At 47.3% G+C, this 20,354-nt stretch overlaps 1 protein-coding gene across 5 annotated transcripts; it reads right to left on the bottom strand.

Moving 5' to 3' along the window:
* Positions 1 to 1,156: 1,156 nt before the first annotated feature.
* LOC131266323 (dual specificity tyrosine-phosphorylation-regulated kinase mbk-2-like) lies at positions 1,157 to 20,146 on the bottom strand. 5 transcript variants are annotated; one of them, XM_058268793.1, is made up of 4 exons: positions 19,776 to 20,130; positions 18,219 to 18,401; positions 5,487 to 7,508; positions 1,157 to 5,405 (listed from the first exon to the last, which is right to left on the bottom strand). In XM_058268793.1, the coding sequence occupies exons 3-4, from the start codon at positions 7,131 to 7,133 to the stop codon at positions 3,729 to 3,731; spliced, it is 3,324 nt and encodes a 1,107-aa protein (XP_058124776.1). In that variant the 5' UTR covers positions 7,134 to 7,508; positions 18,219 to 18,401; positions 19,776 to 20,130; the 3' UTR covers positions 1,157 to 3,728. The 5 variants fall into 5 exon arrangements, with proteins under 5 accessions (XP_058124776.1, XP_058124774.1, XP_058124772.1 ...); XM_058268791.1 differs by having other exon boundaries at positions 1,157 to 7,508; positions 18,219 to 18,430; positions 20,030 to 20,146; XM_058268789.1 differs by having other exon boundaries at positions 1,157 to 7,508; positions 18,217 to 18,401.
* Between the last annotated feature and the right edge of the window lie 208 nt (positions 20,147 to 20,354).

Below are 20,354 nucleotides of genomic sequence, written 5' to 3'. Positions count from 1 at the left end.
TATTACTATCAGCTTACAGTGTGCAGTCCTTTTGATTTCATTAGTTTCGGTTTACTAAACGCAGCCCGCAAACTTCCCTAATTCCCAATCTCTTATCTCGATGTCAGCGCTAGAGTGGCCTTCGTGTTTTAGACGAATACCAAGTTTGTTTTCCATCTTTATTATGTTGAATGTGATTTGTTCTTTTTTCTCTGCTCTCTCTCTCTCTCGCTTTATTTGCTACAAAACTGTAACAACTTGTACGGTTATAGATTGTTGCGTTGTATTACGATTTTGCTTTAACGTTATCATTTTCTATCATTTTGGGGCGGGGGCTAAAGTCCACCGTCGGAATTCATCCGAAGCCGAATGGAGCAACACTGAAACATATTGGTGGACAGTAAAGACTTAGCGTTACGGAATTTCAAAACATTATTCAAATTTGATAAGATTCTTTAAAGTGAAGTGAGAAAAAGTAAGAAACATTGTAGAAGATTCTTCAATCTTGAGAAATAAGAGAGAAACAACTGAAGTGTCGTTTTTTAGCAATCGAAAAGTGTATTGGTAATTACTTTTATGAGCATAATGTATAATAAGAAAAAAAAAACCCTTCATGGTAAAAGAGTGAGAAATCTAATATTGGTGGCAACTTGTTCTCTGGGATTCTGGGGCTTTTGTATATACGATATAGAATGTTTCTGTTGTGGGTTATACAGCTATTACATACATATGATTTGAAGCAGAGATTAATGTTTGCCCTTCTGCTAGCCATTGAACTATTCGACACCATTGTTTGCACCGCCGCGAAACGCGCGCGGTGAACGGGATGGCTTCACACTCCTAAATGTACATTCACAGTCTACACAGTAAAGATTTTCTTGATGCTCGTTCCGCTTCTCTACGGGGAATACATATATTTATGCTTGTCTCATACACGTTAATTGGCAGTAAGTTTCGCTTTACCAGGGGTTCGATCGTATTATTTTACGTTTAATGATTGATTTCGATAGTATTTGAGCGTGGAAGAATATTCCATTCGGTATGAGAGTTGGTATTCATCAGGGTGCGCTGGTGTGAAGTGTCTTTTTTTATTTTGGATTTTGCGTTTTAATAATTCTTATAACTTACACGAGCAAATTTTCACGTGCATTATTTTACTAACAAAAAAAAAAGAACCGGGTGTCTATAGGAATGGATACAATACTACATGAAACTAAACCGCTATGTCTTTCCTAGCTAGTGATAAAGCAGACTCCCAGCTCTATGGGGAGGGGGAGGGGGGAGGGTACTAAAAAACGTCCTCTCTCATCAGTCTAATTTTGCTATAGCCGATACTTAAACGACGAACCAAACCAATAAACCGTCGTCGTGTATGTTTTTGTTGCCATTTCCATAAATGAACGCGACTATAACAACCACAGTACGTCACAATCTTAAACCCGCCCGCGCAAAGCTGAGTTCGCAAATTCGTTAAAACGGTCACAACTGTTATAGTTTTTGGTATTGTTTTACTCTCCCTTCGCAGCACCGAACCTCTGTACCTAATGATAGAACATTTCAAGCCGAATACGATAGGTATTTTGATTTGTCCTAAGTTCCTACTAACAAGGAAAACAACATCCGCTTCACTATATCCTTATTCGTGTTCTTACTTGGTTTGCTAATTTTGTATTGGGTTGTCATTCGATATATACTCCCGTTGTCACTTTCTTTATCCAACTTGCAGCGGAATGATAATATGGGCGTGCTCATACTCGTAATTTATATGCTTTCCCCAGGTCATTTTTGGGACCACAACACGGTTGCAAGAAGCCACAACATAAAATCAATAGCACGAGTGTTGAATTTCACCCCTAATAAGTCATTGGCTTTGAACACACACAGTCTCGTGTTTGCATGCGACAAGTCCTTCTTTTGCAAGAAGCAAAAACTAAACGCATACGCTGAAGGCAGTGGAAAACTTATAACTGCATGGTAAACACTAGAAACTTAGGGGGGGTCGAGTGATGGACAGTGATCTGTACGCGTTGAAGGAAGGAAGCGATGTTTAGGAGAAAAAAAATCAAAAGCCTCAAAAGTGTTTTTTGTTAACGCGACTGTGAGAGATTGGTAAATCATTAATTTTTAAACGCAAAACAAATATGTTTGTCCAAATTTTCTCCGGATTTCATTTTTTCGTCCTTTTGCCTACTGCCCTCTCTAAATATGCTACATTCGCTGCGTAAACAGCAAACAACAGTACGTCGATATGCGCGCAATTTACATTTATAACAGCCTTATATGATTCAGTTTTTTTACTCTTTTATTCTCTCTTCCTCGCATCTCTGAATGTTCCATCAAACTTTCCGCCCAAATGCGGAACTAACTGTACACAATGTTTTTTTGTGAATCATTTTCGCGAAGGATTTTGCCTAAACAGGATCGTCGGAATCATTACTATCGCGCATGTAAAATAAATGTATGAATATTGGAACTTTTGTCATCGTTTTCCAAAATCGTTTTAAAGCATAAAGTAATGAGAACACTAGCCACTAGCGTTTACCCCCTTGAGAAACGGGGTCGTAGTCAATAGCTTGTAGTCTGAGAGATAGGAATGGAACTTAAAAAAAAAATGGTATAGAAAAAAGCATAGTAAAATTATAAATGTATCTACAAGTTGTTTTGTGGGCAAAAATTATCCTCGCAAATAAACTTCCGCCATGGAAACTCCCCCAACTTTTAGCTAAAAGAGCAAAGGGGATGGGGTGTGGCGATCGCCCCCGGTATTATCTATCTAATGTTCCTCCTCGGTCCGTGTGTCGAGATCCTTTTCTGTTTCTTGTTTTTTGTTTATCAAACGTATAGAGATTTCCCTATGAGGATTACGAAGGACACAATCATGCCGGATACTTATTTCTGCTACAACTATTACACACTATCACGACCCCTTCGATATTGGAGTTCTTTCTTGACAGTGTGTGTGTATGTGTGTGACAGGGTAGACACTAAGAAAGACCTTCCACACACAGCGAGGGGAAACACACAAGTAATCCTATCGATATTTTGACCGTCGATCAAATTGGTTGCTGCCAGTGTGTGTTATTCAACTAGAATTTGCCTACGTACTCTACGAAAGACGACGATGTGGTCGATGAGATGGCCGATGCTAGACGATGCTATTGGCCAGGGGGTTGTAGCAGCTGTTCGCTGCCGGTTGATCCAGGTGGTTGAGTATTGCTGCCGTTGCCATTGCTGCTGTTGCTGCTGTTATTGCTATCCTCCTCACCGGTGTCCAACGCCAGGGCAGCCAAGTGCGTCGGTGACATCACCGGTTCGCGGGCGAGTGTCGGAAGATGCTGGTGAAGCCTTTTCCTTTCGCAGGCACAGGAACTACCATCCTCTAGGGTCGTCGATGTCGATTCCGTAGCACAGGGAGGCTGGACACCACCACCAACACCTCCACCACTTACCATAGGCCGACCGGAAGCGAGAATGCGCACCTCGAGTAGCGCTTGCAAGGAAGCTTTAGGATGCGGCTGGGAATGGTGTTGCTGCTGCAAGGATCCCGCAAGGGAAAGCACCGGGGCCGGTGGGTGCATGGTAGAAATGGCTGCCGTGGGAGAGGTTTTGATGGTTGAGAGATTGTTACCGACGGAAGGAACACCACCACCACCGGATGCCACTACCGACAGTGCCGACGAAACCTTCTTTAACGATCCCACAACACCGTAGGACGAAGATGATGACGACACTAAAGGCTTCTGGTGGTGCTAGGAACCCATCGGAATCCCTCCACCGCCACCTCCTCCGACTAGGCTACCGGAGCTGCCATCTAGTCCACCACCGCCGCCGCTAACCATGGATGAGCTCAGCTGCTTGCTGATGGAGGCTGCCGTGCTTGACGAGCTGCTGGTGGTACTGCTGCCGACGGCCGTCATCGTTACCCCAGCCTTACTCAATCCCGACGGGCTTGACGGACGATTGGAGCGAACGACACCGGGAACCCGGGAGGATGTCGTCGTAGTTGCCGCTGCCGTTACTCCAGCACCGCCCGCCGCACCCGGATCGGTCGTTCCCGGGGCATCCGCAATTACGCCAATCTTCACCACCTGCGGCGATTGAGGCAACATCCGGTGGAACCAGATGTGATTGAGCGCTTCCTGTGGCGTCATGCGACGCTTCGGATCCCACCGCAGGCAGTGCTTGACAAAGTCCAGGAACAGCTCGTCGCTGTAGTGCAGCACCTTGGCAAGATCCCGAGTCCCGGGTGCACCCCGGTACCGGCCGCGCCGACTGTAGCTACCCTGAATGTCCTCCCGTCCGTCCGCCCGAAAGCTGAGCGAACAGTAGTGCGGGAGGCGGTCTTCGCGATCGAACGCAAAGTACCGGGAAGCGGACCGGGCATTGTCCAGCAGCTTCAACGGTGGCATCCCCAGCAGCTCGATGATGCACGCCATCTGATCGTACTCGTCCTCGCCGGGCAGCAGGGCCGAGCCGGTGTACAGCTCCGCCACGATGCACCCGAGCGACCACATGTCGATCGCCATGTCGTACTTGGCGCCGAGGATCACCTCCGGGGCGCGATAGAACCGCGACTGGATGTACGTGTAGACGCGCTCGTTCTCGAAGCAGGACGACCCGAAGTCGATCACCTTAATGCCCGAGCGGCCCTGCTGCTTGAGCAGGATGTTCTCCGGCTTCATATCACAATGGATGATCTTGTTCTTGTAGAGCGCGTCCAGGCACTTGAGCAGCGAGTGCGTAAACTTGCGCACCAGCTGCATGCTGAAGCCCTTGAACTTGTTCTTCTTGATCAGCTCGTACAGGTTGATGTACAGCAGCTCGAACGTGATGCACATGTGATTGCGGAACACGAAGCTGTCGTACATGTGGATGATGTTCATCGAGTTGTAGCGATCCTGCGCGCGCAGATGCTTCAGGATGCGGATCTCCTCCTGCGCCTGCCGGTGGAACCGCTGCTCGTTGCGGATCATCTTGAGCGCCACGTGCTGGAAGTTGCGGTGATCGTACGCCTTCACCACCTGCCCGAAGCTGCCCTTGCCGATGATCTTCAGCACCTCGTACCGGTAGGCGATGTGATCGTGCGCGATATGGATGTACGAGCCCTGTTCGTTGTCGTAGTCCGAGTTCCCGGCGCCGCGCCGCTTCTTCGCGTTCGCACCGATGAAGTAGATCCGCGGGTAGTTGTAGATCTCGTGGTGTTCGTACTGCGTCAGCTTATCCATGTACAACCGGAGCACCTCGAACGGTGCCAGACTTTCCGTCATGCGCACCTCTTCCCCTCCTTCACCTTGCTGATGCTGATCACCACTCTTCTGCTGTTGCTGCTGTTGTTGTTGCTGGAGTGCTTGCTGCTGTTTCTGGACCACCTGCTGCTGGGCCGCCTGTTGCTGCTGCTGCTGCAACTGTTGCAGCTGATGTTGATGCTGCTGGATGAAATGCTGTTGAAGATCGCACACTTTCTGGTCCACCGAGTGGCCCAATTTGGCCACCTTCGTCAGACTAACCTCGTCCTTCTTGAGCGTGTTATTGCTTCCACTGCCGCTACTGCCGCTCCCACCGGCACCACCTGCACCGTTGTTTCCCAGCAGGTGCGACTGTTGTTGCTGCATGTGCATCGTCTGGTCCTCCGGATCGAGCAGGGTAATGTTTCCGATTCGGGTCACCTTGCAGTAGCTGGATGCATCGGCTTTAGCCACATTACCACTGCTACCACCAACAGCACTACGAAGATGATGCTGTAGCTGCTGCTGCTGCTGCTGCTTATGGTGGTGCTGTTGCTGGGCCGCTTGTTGCTGCTGTTGCTGGTGTTGCAACGAAACCGGTCCCGATCCGCCCGCTCCCTCATGGTGGTGATGGTGATGATGCTCACTCAATCCCATCTTTCCGATGCGTGTCATTTTGCTATAGTTGATCGGTAGATCGTTACTACCGATGGCACCAATAGCGCCACTATTATTGCTGCTACTACTACTATTGCTACTATGTTGTTGTTGCTGTTGCTGCTGATGGTGGTGCTGCTGGGCCAGCTTTTGCTGTTGCTGATGATGGTGAGTAGAGTACGCAAGCCTTTCACTGTTGCTTATGCCACCGACGCCGGACGAGTGCGACTGCTTCCCGCTGCCCGTTTGAGGAACAACGACGAGGATACTACCACTGTTTCCGCTACCATTTGTCGACCCATTGTTGATACCACCACCGTTGGCCCCTCCTCCTCCTCCTCCTCCTCCACCATTGTTGCCGCCCACGTTGGCCATGGTGCTGCTCACCGCACCGTCCACATCGCACAACCGAAAGGTGAGACTGTCGAGCATGTTGCTGCCACTTGTCGTACTCAGTCCACTCGGTAGACTGTGATGATGGTGATGATGATGATGGTGCTGCTGCTGCTGATGTTGATGCACCTGCTGCTGCTGCTGCTGCTGTTGCTGCTGTTGGTGTTTACTCTGATGATGTTGGAGCAGTTGCAGTTGTTGCTGCTGCTGCTGCTGCTGATGCTGTTGTTGGTGCTGTTGTTGAAAATGCAACTGTTGATTTAACTTTCCGCTACTTCCACCCGCGTAGCCAATGCTTGTTGCACCATCACACAGCGAACCGATCCACTTGTGGGTGTTTGATTTGCCACCGAGGCTGCTCAGGTTGCCGCTGCTTCCACCGAATAGAATGGCCGATGACGTCAGCGAGGACGTTTTCAGTGCCGTCGACGGAGCAATCAGTGGCGGCTGGAAGGACACCAGTCCGCCGCCACCCCCGCCGCACGCACCGACACTGTTGATATTGTTGCTACTCCCACCGACGATGCCGGCGCCTCCGACTCCTCCTACCGGGCCACCGTTATTGCTCGATACGATCGTTCCTGTTGCGTTGCCGTTCACCTTGTCGCACCGGAGCGAGCTGGTCGATGCGGACGAACCGGCAATACCGCCACCGTTTGCCGCCAGCAGCAGGGAGTATCCACCACCACCACCACCACCGTTACCGGCACCGGGCACCGAGGACTGCCGGGTGAAGATGCTGTTACTGACCAAGCCGCTGACGCCGCCGCCGCCGCCGCCACCACCGTTACTGTTGCCACCGTTACTACTGCTGCCAGCGTTACAGTCCATATCTACCACATCACAGTGCGCAAACACGCGGCTGCTCGCAAGCAACATGCTCGGAGGAAGCCGAACGATGCCTTCCACCTACACGACCGCCAAAACAACCGCCACAACCACCTCCACCACCACCACCGGCACGGTTAATAACAACAACAACCGGAAGTGGGCGCAGTTCGGCGGTGGGGTTGTTTGCTACAGGAGTTGCTGCTGCTACTAGCGAGGGACTTTGTTGCTGCGGTTCCCCGATGCTCGCGGTCATACTGTTGTTCCGCAATGTAAGACGCCTAGCCGATCGGTCCAGAAATCGCATTCGATGGTTGCGCGAGAATTGCTTTGCCGATGGTTGGTAATTGTGCGTTCTCTTCAGGGTAGAGTTATGGTTCTTCAACTTTGTGTCTCGAGCGGCGAAGAGTTTTTTTTCCCGGTTTCCTAAAAAATAAAAAGGAGAGATGTTAGTGATTTTGGTTTCCCATTTAACTAAACGACACGACTAAGAAAAATGCATAAAATGTACCGGGTGCTCGAAGAATGTTTGCAGCAAATTGAAATATAAATTTCTTATGGTTGTGATACCAAAATTCAGATAAATATGATAGCAAGTCTCGTAAGCCCTTAACGGGCAGGCATGACCAAGAGGTCGTTACGCCAAGAAGAAGAAGAAGATGATAGCACTCTTACAGTTTATTGTGTAAGGAATCAGAAAAAACAACCAGAGAATATTATAGGTATCGATGTCGAACTGTAAATATTTTTACAATATTGTAATTTCTACGCACCAATCCCACAACATTTTAAATATACGTAACAGCATTCGACATTAGCTTTTATAAATATAATGAAAATTTAAGCCGATCGTTTACCAAAAAACGAAGCGCAAGGCTATGAAACAAGACTGAATTTTTAATATCGCTCAAAATCCGCAGCACCTTACCGTCTGGAAAATATCTCTACTTGCTCTAAATAAATCTCAACATCACAAATAATCACCAAAACACTGTCCTCAAACAAACAAAAGACGGTTCTACATGACAAGTTGTCGGACGGTAGGCCGTCGAACGAATCAATCGATCGATCGGGTTTAATTGTACGACCAAACTCAACCCGCGACTTGCCGAGATTTCACAACATTCGGTTGTTTCAACCGAATCGATCTTCCGGAAAAAGAACGGTCGTATTAAACAGTATCGAATAGTGACAGTTGATGGGAGGGATTGTCTTTTTGATTAAATGTGTTGACCCAGCATCGATATTAGGATAAAAACCTGATTTTGATAAATAAGTTCATTGCAATTTCACTTCGAATCATCTTTCAACAAACAATTTTATTGCAAACCGATTACTACAATAATACAACTGTGTAGTCAAATCGGATTCTTGACAGTCCTGAGTTTTATTAATGAGAACCTTCCTTTTTTGAAAAAAGTAAATATTGTTCAATTTTTTTAAATCAACATGTACTTTTTTTTGGCTTCCAACCAACTAACCAACCAGGAAGAATGTGTGCTCACTTCCTAATTTATGAAAATATAAAATTAAGCCAACAAAACCACCCGCATACACACATCATCATTTAACGTGCATTCGTTGCTCGAAACAATCTCCTCGGTCCGTTAAACTCGGTGAGTTTCCTCGTCGCGTTGGAATCCGGCGTCGTCCGCTCGAAACATTCGCCGGAACAAACCGAAGGCACAAGGCTTTTCACAAAAGCTAATAAGTTGTTTGCTTTACGATGATGCACCAACATCGGAAAACATAAGCGACGTCATACAGTTGAGCAGCGTTATGCTGCTGCCGCTGGCTAATCGCACATGGGGCTTGGGGGTGCTTGTTTTACCGATGTGCTTGTACTTTTCTCCAGATGTGTGTGCTCGTGCCTCCTCTTGGTTGGTGAAAGCTGCCCACCGCATGGTCTGCAGAGGGGGGGGCCTAATACAATGTTTTTTGGCAAATGTTTGCTGCAGAATCTAAACCGCCGGTCGTCGTTGGCGAAGGCCTTCGTCGCCCACTTTCGGTCCAGACGACGACCGGTGGCAACAATCGATCGAACCTAAATGAGAGTGTAATTTCGATGGTGTCGGGCCCGGAATCAAAAACCGAGCAGCCGCTCGGACGGCGACCTTGGACCTTATTCTCGAGTTCTTTTGAATCGTAATAATTTAAACATGATGACAACAGAGGGGAAGCATCAAGAACCCCTTTTCATCTAATTAGAAATTGTTGCTAAGATGGAATAGTATCGATTTTGTCTTCTGTCCCCCAAAATCAACGAAAGATGTAGATTTAATTTTTAATTTGCATTCGTACGAACACTTGCCGATCTAGATTGAGGCGATGACGGACGATGACAAATGTAAATAAGGGTTGCAACGTGGAAACGACTTTAAATCCGTGCCCGTACCTCAACTAACGGTAACACTTTCACCTACCGAACTCCTGCATCGACCACGGGCGGGTGTTCCATAAACGGACACACAAATAAAAGGATGCACCAACGAAGGTGGTTAGTTACATTGCAGAGTTGCAGAGAAAAAGGAAAACCATCCGGAGGAGCCGACGTAAATTCGGAATGAAAAAAAAGGAAACATCGCACCACAGCTGCTCTCACCCACAGATGCAGAAATGGGCCCCTTACCCACACCACACCCAGGCTTGGGGTGGTGCCTGGACGGGGACGGGGAATGACGAACGACCGCGTAACTGGCCGGTAATAAAAACGGGAGCAATAAAAACGGTGCACAGAGCGGAGGCGACCCAACGCCGCGGGTGGCAACGGGAGATGGGAGTCCGTAAGATGCGCGACGCTTTACCGATAGCCACACTAGGCCGCATCGTTTTCCTTCTTCACTCCAAACGCCGCCGCCCCCTTTTTCCCGGTCCCCCCTGCCAAAGCTCATTCGAAAATCTCCACCGAGCGCGGACATTCGGAACAAAAAAGACCGCTGCACGGAACGGAATGAAAAGGAAAGAAAAGTAAACCTTCGAATACCTATCGATGGATCTTCGACTTTGGCCGCATCAAACACGTCGTCTAACGGTTTCATCTTCAGCTTACTTTAGGAGGAGCTGGCCGGTGCTGCTGCTGCTGCTGCTGCTTCGTGATCGCCCCTTTCTGCAAACAAACGGCGGTTGGCCCACTCGTGGAACGCATATTGCATTTGCGCATTTGCTTTCTTTTTCTTCGATCATTGGGAAGGTTTCAATGCAAAACACACTAGAGTGACTCGGAAGCCACAATGAGCCTCACGTAACCGTAATTTTAAATTATAGTGACATCAAAGGCCCAAGCAGTTTGGAAGAAGGTCTAGGTCAACATCTAAAGTTAACCAAAAATAATTGTTGTTGAAAAATCCAACACTTTAAGATTTTTTTGAAACTCTTTACATTTCTTGTAACTGAACAACAACAAATTAAGAATTAGAATTATGGAGTAAACATTTAAACTATTCAAAGAGTTTAAATGTTTTAATTATGGTATATTTGATGGTAAAATGACACCTCTTTATCAAAGATTAGTGCATAGAGAAGTTGGGAAGAGAATTGTCTACGATGAAATTATTACAATGAGAACTTGAGAACATGAGAACTTGAGGACGAGAGCATTAATTATTTGCTTCTAAGAAGAAACCGAATGTTTAAATCGAGCTTTTTGTTTAAATAGAGAAATTTAGTAAATTTACACATTTATACAATACACATCTTTAGGTGATCGATCTGGGTCGAAAATACTCGCATACAACACAGTAATACAAGTTATAATTTCCAACTCAACTCATTCACAAATCATAGGCTTAACTTAAAGATCAACTAGAAGGAATTTATATACTGAACCGAAAGAAAAATCCCTAAAAATAAAAAGTACTAAGCAGCATCCTTAGCCCTGCATGTGTCCATCCGGTAGAAACGGAACCGGAACATTCCCGGATAATATTGCACACCTTCTGCACCTTCGGGTGGTGGGAGTCGCACCTGTTTGGGGCGCTGCTTCCCACCATTAGGGCTTCCACCTCTTTAAGTTCCTCCGGCTTGCGATGCTCTCTTTCCTTCGCGCAATCATTTCGCTGTCCCGCTCTGGTTCGTAAGACGATTACTCCAGCTAAGCCGGGGCTATAATTAGAGCCACCGGGGGCCACCGGGGGAGGGTAAAGCCGCCATCACGTTCCGAACGGCGGTTCCCGTTCGGTGTTCTATTATCACGTGCGTGCGCGGATGCTTTGTTTCTACTTCTTTCACTTCAAGTTAAGATGTTTATATTTGACGATGGATTTTGTGTGTGTGTGGTCAGCGGGAAAGGCATACAATTGCGTGTAAAGTAGCATACAGAACCAGAAGAGGAAATTGTTGCGTGCGATCCAACTGAACGAGATGAACGTAACATGAATTCCGCCTGAGTGGACGGGGGATTGGAAAAATCCATTTTTAAATTATAATTATATTACAAAAGCACAGCTAAGCTTGTACAAGCATGGAAACCGTTTTGCCCTTTTGAGAAAAAAATATTTCTAACCAAGTTCAAAACATGGATATTGAAGATGACCCAAGATCTGCGACTTAATTTTGTCGATACCAACAATCACACAAATTTGTTCACGTATAAAAATAGAGTTCAAAAGTAATACTAAAAAAAAGGTTGTCACTTTCTTAAGTAGCCTAAAAGGCCATGCCACCACCCGCCGAACCGAGGATATTTTAAAACAACCAAACCATGGGGTGAGGAGAAAGCAAACTTGAAACTGTCGGACACAACCTGACTGTAACATGATTGGCAATGAACCGAAAAACCAACAGAAAAAAAAATCCGTAACGACACATCAGCTCACCGTCGGTTCCGTAATGAGTAAAAACTAAACCGAAGAAAAGCTAGAGTAACAAGTAAAAGAAAACAAGGGTTCACAGTTCCCCACCCAATCCGGCAGACTCCTTGGCGCGAACGATACCCGCTATAAACCACCGCAGCGGCAGCGGCGCGTCCTTCACATTGCTGGATTTGCTTTATTTATCCTTCCCTGCCACCACTTGGCCGTGTCACATTTACGACCATTAACTGTCAAACCGTGTGTCGTCCGTCGTCGAGAAAGTCGCGCCGCGAACCGAACGAAGAATCCGAGCTGTCCAAAAGCACAACAGAGTCGCGGCGGACGAACTCGCGCAGCGTCGTTTTGATGATTGGCAATGAACCGAAATCACCCAGATGTGAAAAGTAGTTCGCAGTTTAAACGGAAAACAAAACAAAAAAAAAACGCCCATCGACACGACCAACATTTTCTTTTTTGTCCTCAACGTGTATTTTGCTAGGCACAAAAGCTCCTGTCGCTGAATATAAATTAGTAACCGGAGTGTTGTTGTCCATCGCATCATCTCCGGGGTCCGAGCAGCAAAGCAGGGCGGCGGACAGACGTGAAAATACTCTCATTTAACGATACGTCTCCGCCGCGATCCATTTCAACTTGAAATTAATTTTATTTCAACACGATTGAAAGGCAAAAGAAACAGTTTCAATTTCACCTTCATCTAAAATCCTCTTTCTTTAACAATTTTCTTCTCTGTTTCCTTTGCTAATCATTAGCTTTTTCGCTGCGGTTTGCGGTGTTTTCCTCCGGCTCTCTCGCGGCCCTGTGTGCAGTAATTAAAATTTCGCCTCGATCACTTTTTCCCGTCCGTGCCTATAACCACCAAAGCTTTGGAGACCGTTTTAGCAGCTGCAAAAGAAAAACGTTCCACATGTTCGTGTATGTTCCGAAAATTTACAGCCCATTTGTTTGCCATCGCATCTTGCATCTTGCCCTGCCCGGTCGGTGTGTGTGTGTGTGTGTGGCTTTTCCGATGATGCTTTCTCATATTTTCCATTTACTTTTCCCATCCTCCCATCCCTCTCTCTTTCTAATTTCCGTGCCCCGCGGACAGTTAGTCCGGAGCTCGTTCATTCGGTGAACTTTTCAGCATCATCATCATCTGCACCCGAGAACGCGGTGCATCGGGGCTGGGCTGCCGGCTCGCGACATGCAATGGGTCGGCCCCGAGGGTGCCAATGCATTTAACTGCATATCGATCGTGCACCTAACTGGGTTGATGGGGCGCAAAAAAAAGGACTTGCCCAACATGAGGGTCAACAATCTCCTGAACAAACGGAAAATCCGGGGAGTTCATATTAGAACAAAAATGATACTTGTATGCTGTCAAAAAAGAAATGGCTGTCTCACTTAGTGATGTTTATAATTTACTTTGTATGGTGACTTATTTTTTTTTTAATCATATGGAATGAGGGGATATTCTTAAACCGGAGTAATTACTTATAAGATAGAAAAACAAAGCATTTGGGCTGTGTACGTAAAAACAGGGAAAACATACACACGCGGGTTTTTGTAGATTATGATTACTGTAAAATATTGCCAGGTTGCATGTTAACCTTATGGCGCCCTATCGACTGTGACCCGGTGTGTTGTTTTGCTTCCCACTCTTGCCATCCTCCACAGGCCACCACGGGGGTAACATTAATGTTTTATTTTCATTCTATTTTTTGTTTTGCACCTTCCTCAAAGCATCGGGGACACGAAAGAATGACACACGGAACAACGCCCGCCGGCGCAGCAAGAACTAGCGAAGTCAGCTCGACCAAAGTAGACCCCTGGTGGAAAGGCCGCCGGGAGTCGGGGCGGGAGAAACCAGCGAAACCTGACCATACCTTCCCGCCCGTTCTGGGACGCACAACAACCCCATCCCCACCCCACAAGCAGGCAACCGGTGGGGCGCGTGTTGAGACAAACATGGTTGCTCCGAATATAATTGCTCCCGTTTCGGGCACCTCCTCCCTCGAGGGCGTTGGTGGTGGCGTGGGTGGGGTGCGTAGTGTATGGGTATGTCGCGAGGTGAATGTTTCTTCTTGCTCCCTTGCTTTTCGCTGCGGTGGACAACTAATGAATGACCACGGTCGACCGACGACCACGCAGCAGCAGCAGCACCACTACCACCAACGGCATAACTTTTCCACTGGTAGCTCTCTCTCTCGGTGTGTGCTGCGCGCGCGGCCGATGAACCGCATCGAAACCGCGGACAAAAAGCGCCGTCCAAGCGTCCACGAGTCCACGCGGGTCCCGAGGACGCGACGTGCAGTACACCTCGATGGTGGTGCGTGTGCGTGCGTGATGCTCCACCACGAGAAGCGGTCAACCGGCATCAGATGCGGGGAGGAGATGGTGGTGGATCCGCGGTGGGCCTTAAACTCTGCCGCGCGCGAGGCTTTGTTGATGATGAGCGCGGCCAATAAACGGTCGACGCACGCACACAACCGTAGCAACATCCAGAACCTGGCCGCAAACCAACACAACGACCCATCGCGGGACATCGCGAAGTACAGGCTCCCCCATGATCGCCGGTCATTCTCAGATGTTCGGACCACTCGCGCCCCACGAACGATACCTACACAGGACCTGTTTCGTTTCACTGAAAATCCGAGCTTTTGTTGCCATTGCCTTCTCCCGATATCGGCTGAAGATCAGCAGAAGACGTTTAACAACCAATACAAGCGAACGGGAATATGTGTGCGATCAAGCTGGTCGCCCTGCACCTATGTACCATCATAATAAACATCAGACATCAGAACAGTGCCGTGCTCCGGGTGCTAAGTAGAAAGTCCAGTGCAGCTAGCAAAGGGTTCCGGCGGAGAGAAGGCTCGCGAGTTTTGTTTTTCTCCCCACCGAAGGCAGCCATCTGCTGCAGCGCCCGATGCTGCGTGTCCGTCCACAGTCAAGTGAACGTCGTGGGTGAGGAGTTTGCTTCCCTCCGCACTGCACGAGCAGGCAAGGAGGCTAATAATGATGTTTCTTGACGAAACGTGAAAAACGGTACCCTGGGGAGGTGATTTTCACATCACTTTATTTTTCTTTTCAACTTTTCTAATGTGGGAGCGAACGATCTTCATTATGTTTAGCAATATATGCTGTTTCCGTTCACCTAATTAATAGATTGATAAACTTCCGGAAGCGCTGTAAAGTGGAACAATTTCGTGCGTACGACTTTTTTTTTTGCCGACAGTTAGCTTTCGGACCATGGACTATCAACGGAGAAAGGCATAAAAGTATCAACACCTGCCATCAATCATAACCCCTAATAACGTTACAGAAGCATTTGTAATAAGCATACGCCCAAGGTTTATGAATGGGTTGCACATAATCAATTCGAGGAGAAGATATTGATTTTAGAAAGGTATAAGAAATGAAATGTAATGAAACATTTCTCTCAGTAAAATTCATGAAATAAAACGATTGAGAAAACTGTATGGATGACTGTTTGGGTTTTTTTTCTGTTACAATAAACAGTTTGCGAACCAAAAAACGAACTCTTCGAAGATTTGCTAATTGGAATGATATCATTTAACAACATTGAATGGCCGTTTATTAACAAAAATACCAATCTGTCATGGAGAAGACGTATTGATTACGTGTCTTTCGGTTGAAGAAAAAAAAAAGAGGAACCCGCACAGCAGTCAGAGAGATCATGTAAAAAAAGGCGTTCATCGATCCTTGCCAAGAACACTTGACTTCTAATCTACCTTCAGCTTTCAACGCGTTGCTGGAAACCATCGAACCCTTCCGTAGCTATTTTTGAGTACCGCCCCGGTCCACCCAAGGCACGACCCCACAACGGCCCATTTTCCCGATAGAAAACATACGCATCTCTTTCCTCCATCACCTCTTCTACCGGCCATTTGTGATTTCATTCAATGGGAAACCATTCGAATTAATTTATGGAGAATGAACTTTTCCTTCCCAGCCGATCCTCGCGGCCCGATCGATCTTCTTTCGGCAGCATCCATTTATCTCCCCATTTCCAGCACCGAGATGAGGAAAAAATCCCTTCTCGCTTGCTGTTGTCTGTTGCCTTCCTCCTCGCGGAGTTTCGGTTGGGGCTTTGCAAGTTTCTTTCTCTTTCTTTCGTTGAGAGCTTTAGGGAAATTTACCTCTCGCTCGTCCCATCATCGATCCAACATCGAGTTCGTCTTGCGTTTGGCGCGAGAGACCGCGAGAATGCGCGAAGCGAAAATCGAATAACTCGCGATGATTTCGAATTGTTGTTGGGGCTTTTTTCTTTCCTTTCGCTTCTCTTTGGCGTTTGCGGGCCGTTGGCTGGGCTACTCTCTGCAATATCCATTATTATTTTAATGGAATCACATCTCTTCCCCCGCCGGCCTGCCTTTTGGATTCCACACCCCGCCCCTTGAACCGCCCGGCGCGTCCATCTACTTTGCAAATGACCACAATGTGTATATCAATACCATCCGCCAACTTCCCGCGCACCGTTCCACCAGCCATGCTTCGGACCCGCGGCTCATATGGTGCGTCCTTCTGCACACCCACGGGACTTCCCCCGCCGACCACTTAAGCTCGCTCTCTCACACCGAGTGCAGCAGACGGAGCGAAAGAGTTGACTGACCGCACGTCGTCGTCGTCGTCGTCGTCGTCGTCGTCGCTGTCGTCGGTGGCGTTCGAAGACGATATGGCTTTGTGTACCCCGCCAGCGCACCTCACGCCGTTCCATTGCATTAAACCCATCGGGTGGGTAGGGTCGAGTGCATGCGATCGAGAGTCCCGGAACCGCGGAAAAACACACACACACAAACAAACACATGGCATAGTTTACACGTTCTGCATGGTAGGCCGGTCGGGTGCGTGCAGCGTTCTAAACAAGGGACGCCGCTGTACGGGTTCTACTGCAAGCATTAGTTTGTTCTGGGCGAACCGTGGCGGCTGCAACTGGCCCTTGCGCGCATGTTGCGCTCTGTTCTCTGCTCTTCGGTGTTGGATCTTACACCAATTAACAATAACAGTGGCCCAGTCAGGGCTGGGGCAGAATGAAGAATCGGTCGGAATCTCCCTAGGAACAGGATTTCGATCTGTTGTGACGATGGATGAAGTGATGCGTGAATGGGGAAGATAAGCGAGGTAAGTAAAGGGTAGGGAAAAACTGAGAAAAAGACAAGAGAGAAAGATATCTTGCAGATACCATCAAACATATTCTAAACAATTAACCCTTACGCGTGAAGGGGATACCAAAGTGTAAGATGTTGGAAATAGTTTGTTCCACACACTCCAACTCCATTTTTCGGGAAAGTTACGGACAGTGCTTAATTTTATAAATCTCCCCTCGAAGGGTTTAAGACATCAAGAAACCGCGATCAACCGCGAACGGACGATGATGATCGTGTGCTGGGCAGCGCCAAACTTAGAAGTAAGAATGCAGGCACAAAGCAGACAGCCGCAACGAAACGAGAGTAAGACGATGCCATCACATCAATGGAAGGGGATGTCCGAAAGCCCCCAAATAAAAAAAATCACACACACATACACACACAGAACTCCAAAATGAACGTCAAAAGTGAAAGATTCGTAAAAAAGAAACGTGTAAACGTTCGAACGTTGCCTTCATTTCGGGGCGATGGTCCCGCCGATGCGGTGCTGCTTCGAGGTTTCGACCTTCTGCGCTGGCTTGTTTTTTTCCTACTTTTGGATTCTGCCGATCGGCGAACCCCCTGGTTCGTTCCCCAGGTTGTCCTGACGATTCCTTCGCCTCGCGCCGAGGTAAGGGACCGGACAGCAGCCGAAAAAGCAAAGAAACAAACCACCCGGAGGACCGAACATAAGATCGCCGGATTTTCGTTTGGTTCATGGCAAACCTTTGTGATCACACGTCTTTGACCCTGGTTTCGCCGGTATGACTATGCAAGCGCGCCCGTGTGTGTGTGTGTGTATCTGTGTGCTTTGTTTCCTTTTTCTTAATGTTGATGTTTGCTTTTGGAGATGTTTTCATCAACTCCTTCCGACGTTTCTCGACCCTCGGTTCCTCGGCACAGGAAGCTGAGGCTCCGCCCGTGTAATGAGAGAAAATTGGTGGAAAATGGAGAAACGAGGCGAGATGAGCGAGAACAGCCGTAAGTGCTGTGCAGGAAATGTTAATTCGTTTCCAACCCGAACAGGTGCTCGAGTTCAACAAGAAGTATGGTAATCCAAAAGGATATTTTTTCCTCACGAAAAAAGGCATCTTACGGGTGGTGTAGCTTAAGCTAAAAGCACGAAAACAGTATCCAATTATTCAACTGACAATATATGTACATTGACAAACGTTCAAATGTTTCTTAGATACTTACACAGCAATAATTCCACGTCTACCGTTTTCTTCCATCCGCAGTTATTCTTCTCCATTATCCAACACTGGATGAATCAAACAGTCAAGTAGAAAAATCGTTCTCCTTCTTCTCGACCACTGATTCTTTCTCCAATCGGACCTCGAACGGGGCAAAATGTCCTGCTGCGGATATCCTTACGGCGCGCGCTGGAAAACAATCCGCATCCACGAGCTTCCTACATGGACACACCAATTTAAAATATCGAATCGGAAAGGCATCGTAACACGCAAAACCTTCCGTAGCACGTAGGGCTCACACTGTTAACATTCTTGTGTGGTCAGAATGTTGAAAAAAGGGCAAAAACAATTCACTTCACAGAAAAAAGCACAGGACACACGAAAAAGCACAACGAAGGAAAAAGGGCGAACCATAAAGGAAGGACACACGATATGGCGTTGCAGGCACAGGTATATGAACCACTTGAGATATTTGATTTGACAGCTGGGTTAACCCAGGATACAACGCAGGAGGCGGTACGAAAAGTTGACCGATTTTCCGCAAAAAGAAAATAAAAAAAAACGAAGCACACAGGATTCTTACAGTACGTCTTTTACGAATAGAATGCTACACGACGCACTTGCCTGGGTGCACAAACACAAACACACGCACACACATATATAAACACAAGGACACTCCGGTGGCGAATCTAACTTCGACTTCGTCTTCGACACTGCACTGCGCGTTTTGAAATCGACTGAAAAGGACCCTTTTTCTTCTTGGCGACACTTTTCTCTCTCCTTTTGCAGGTTTACACGGATTACACGGATCTTTGCGGGTGTGTTACAAAACTGTGTTGGCAACAGGCCTACTAATTTTCTTTTTTTTTCCACGCGGATATACGCACGGGAAAAGCTGGATCGCAGTGGAAATTTACATCCCATGCGCGACGGTGGCTACTGAGCATCTAGATTGGAGCCTTTTGCCAGCTGGTAATCTGCACACATTCAGTTTACACACACGCACACAACCAACAATCTCGGTGGTGTAAAGTTAAAAAATAATAACTTTCAATCGCAAACGGTGTTGACAGGAAGTAGAACGAAGGTTTAAAACATGTCGTCTGCAGATTATTTCTTGAACTTTGTCTCGCAAATGTTGTTGTTTAATTGTGGTAGCAGAGTATGTTTTTAGCGTTTGCCAGCGTTGTTGAATGGGTCTATTGTTTCGCGAGCAGCGAGATGTGGAAAAGAAGACCCCGCGAAGACCGTGCTTCCAATCGCTCCCTCTCTTCCTCACGGGAGGTTCAAAGAATCAGGCCAACGGGCAGTAGTCGATAATTATATTGCACGGATCGAACGGGACCAGCCGCCATTCGGTAATTATTCACCCCGTATATGTGCTGTTATGCCCGAGCAGGTTATTCGATTTTCGGGTAGCGTTTTGCCTGCTGCAATTCGATCCCGGAGTCGGTTCTCCCGGGGGACGCACATGGAATGCACAGGTAGCTTTTACAACGGGTGACCTCCACCTTCTTTTACCACGGAGACGGTACAAAACGGCAACAAAACACGAACACGAACCGAGTAACACGCGCTGCGGACTGTTTCACTTCATTTTCTACTGCAAACAGCACGCCTTTTTCTCATGCTTGACTGATGGTTTACGATGGTGCCTCGGGAGGTTACTTGTTTCGTGCCTCTTCGCTTTTCATGCCATTCGCAAGCGAATATGCACATTGCCCGTCGACTCCATTTCTCGGCCGCGTCTCGCGATTGCTAAAGATTCTACTGCAGGGGCTTCCGTATCCCACTGGCTAAATGAGCAAGTCTTTCACCTTGCCTAGACCATGTTCTATTTCTTTGTCAGACACTGGTTTTCCTTCGTCGAACGGGAAACGAAACGAAAACTCCCGTCAAGAAAAAACCCCGTACGAGTGTCGAGTGTTCCGATCTGCAACTCCTAGAGTTGGTACGTGCTGTTCCTGGATTTGGAACTAATGCTCAGTTCCATAGAATTACTACCACTAGGTTCATGATGCAGCAAACCGGACGGTGGTAATTCAAGTTTTATAGTGATTATTGCACGAAAAATCAAATTTCGGTTGTTTTTCATAATTTTAAAACAGACTACATGTATTTTTCATGACTTTGTTAATCTTC

This window comes from Anopheles coustani, chromosome 2 (assembly GCF_943734705.1).
Source record: "Anopheles coustani chromosome 2, idAnoCousDA_361_x.2, whole genome shotgun sequence".
NCBI classification, from domain to species: domain Eukaryota; kingdom Metazoa; phylum Arthropoda; class Insecta; order Diptera; family Culicidae; genus Anopheles; species Anopheles coustani.
Note: the sequence above shows the minus strand (reverse complement) of the source record. Positions and strands in the feature narration are given on the sequence as shown.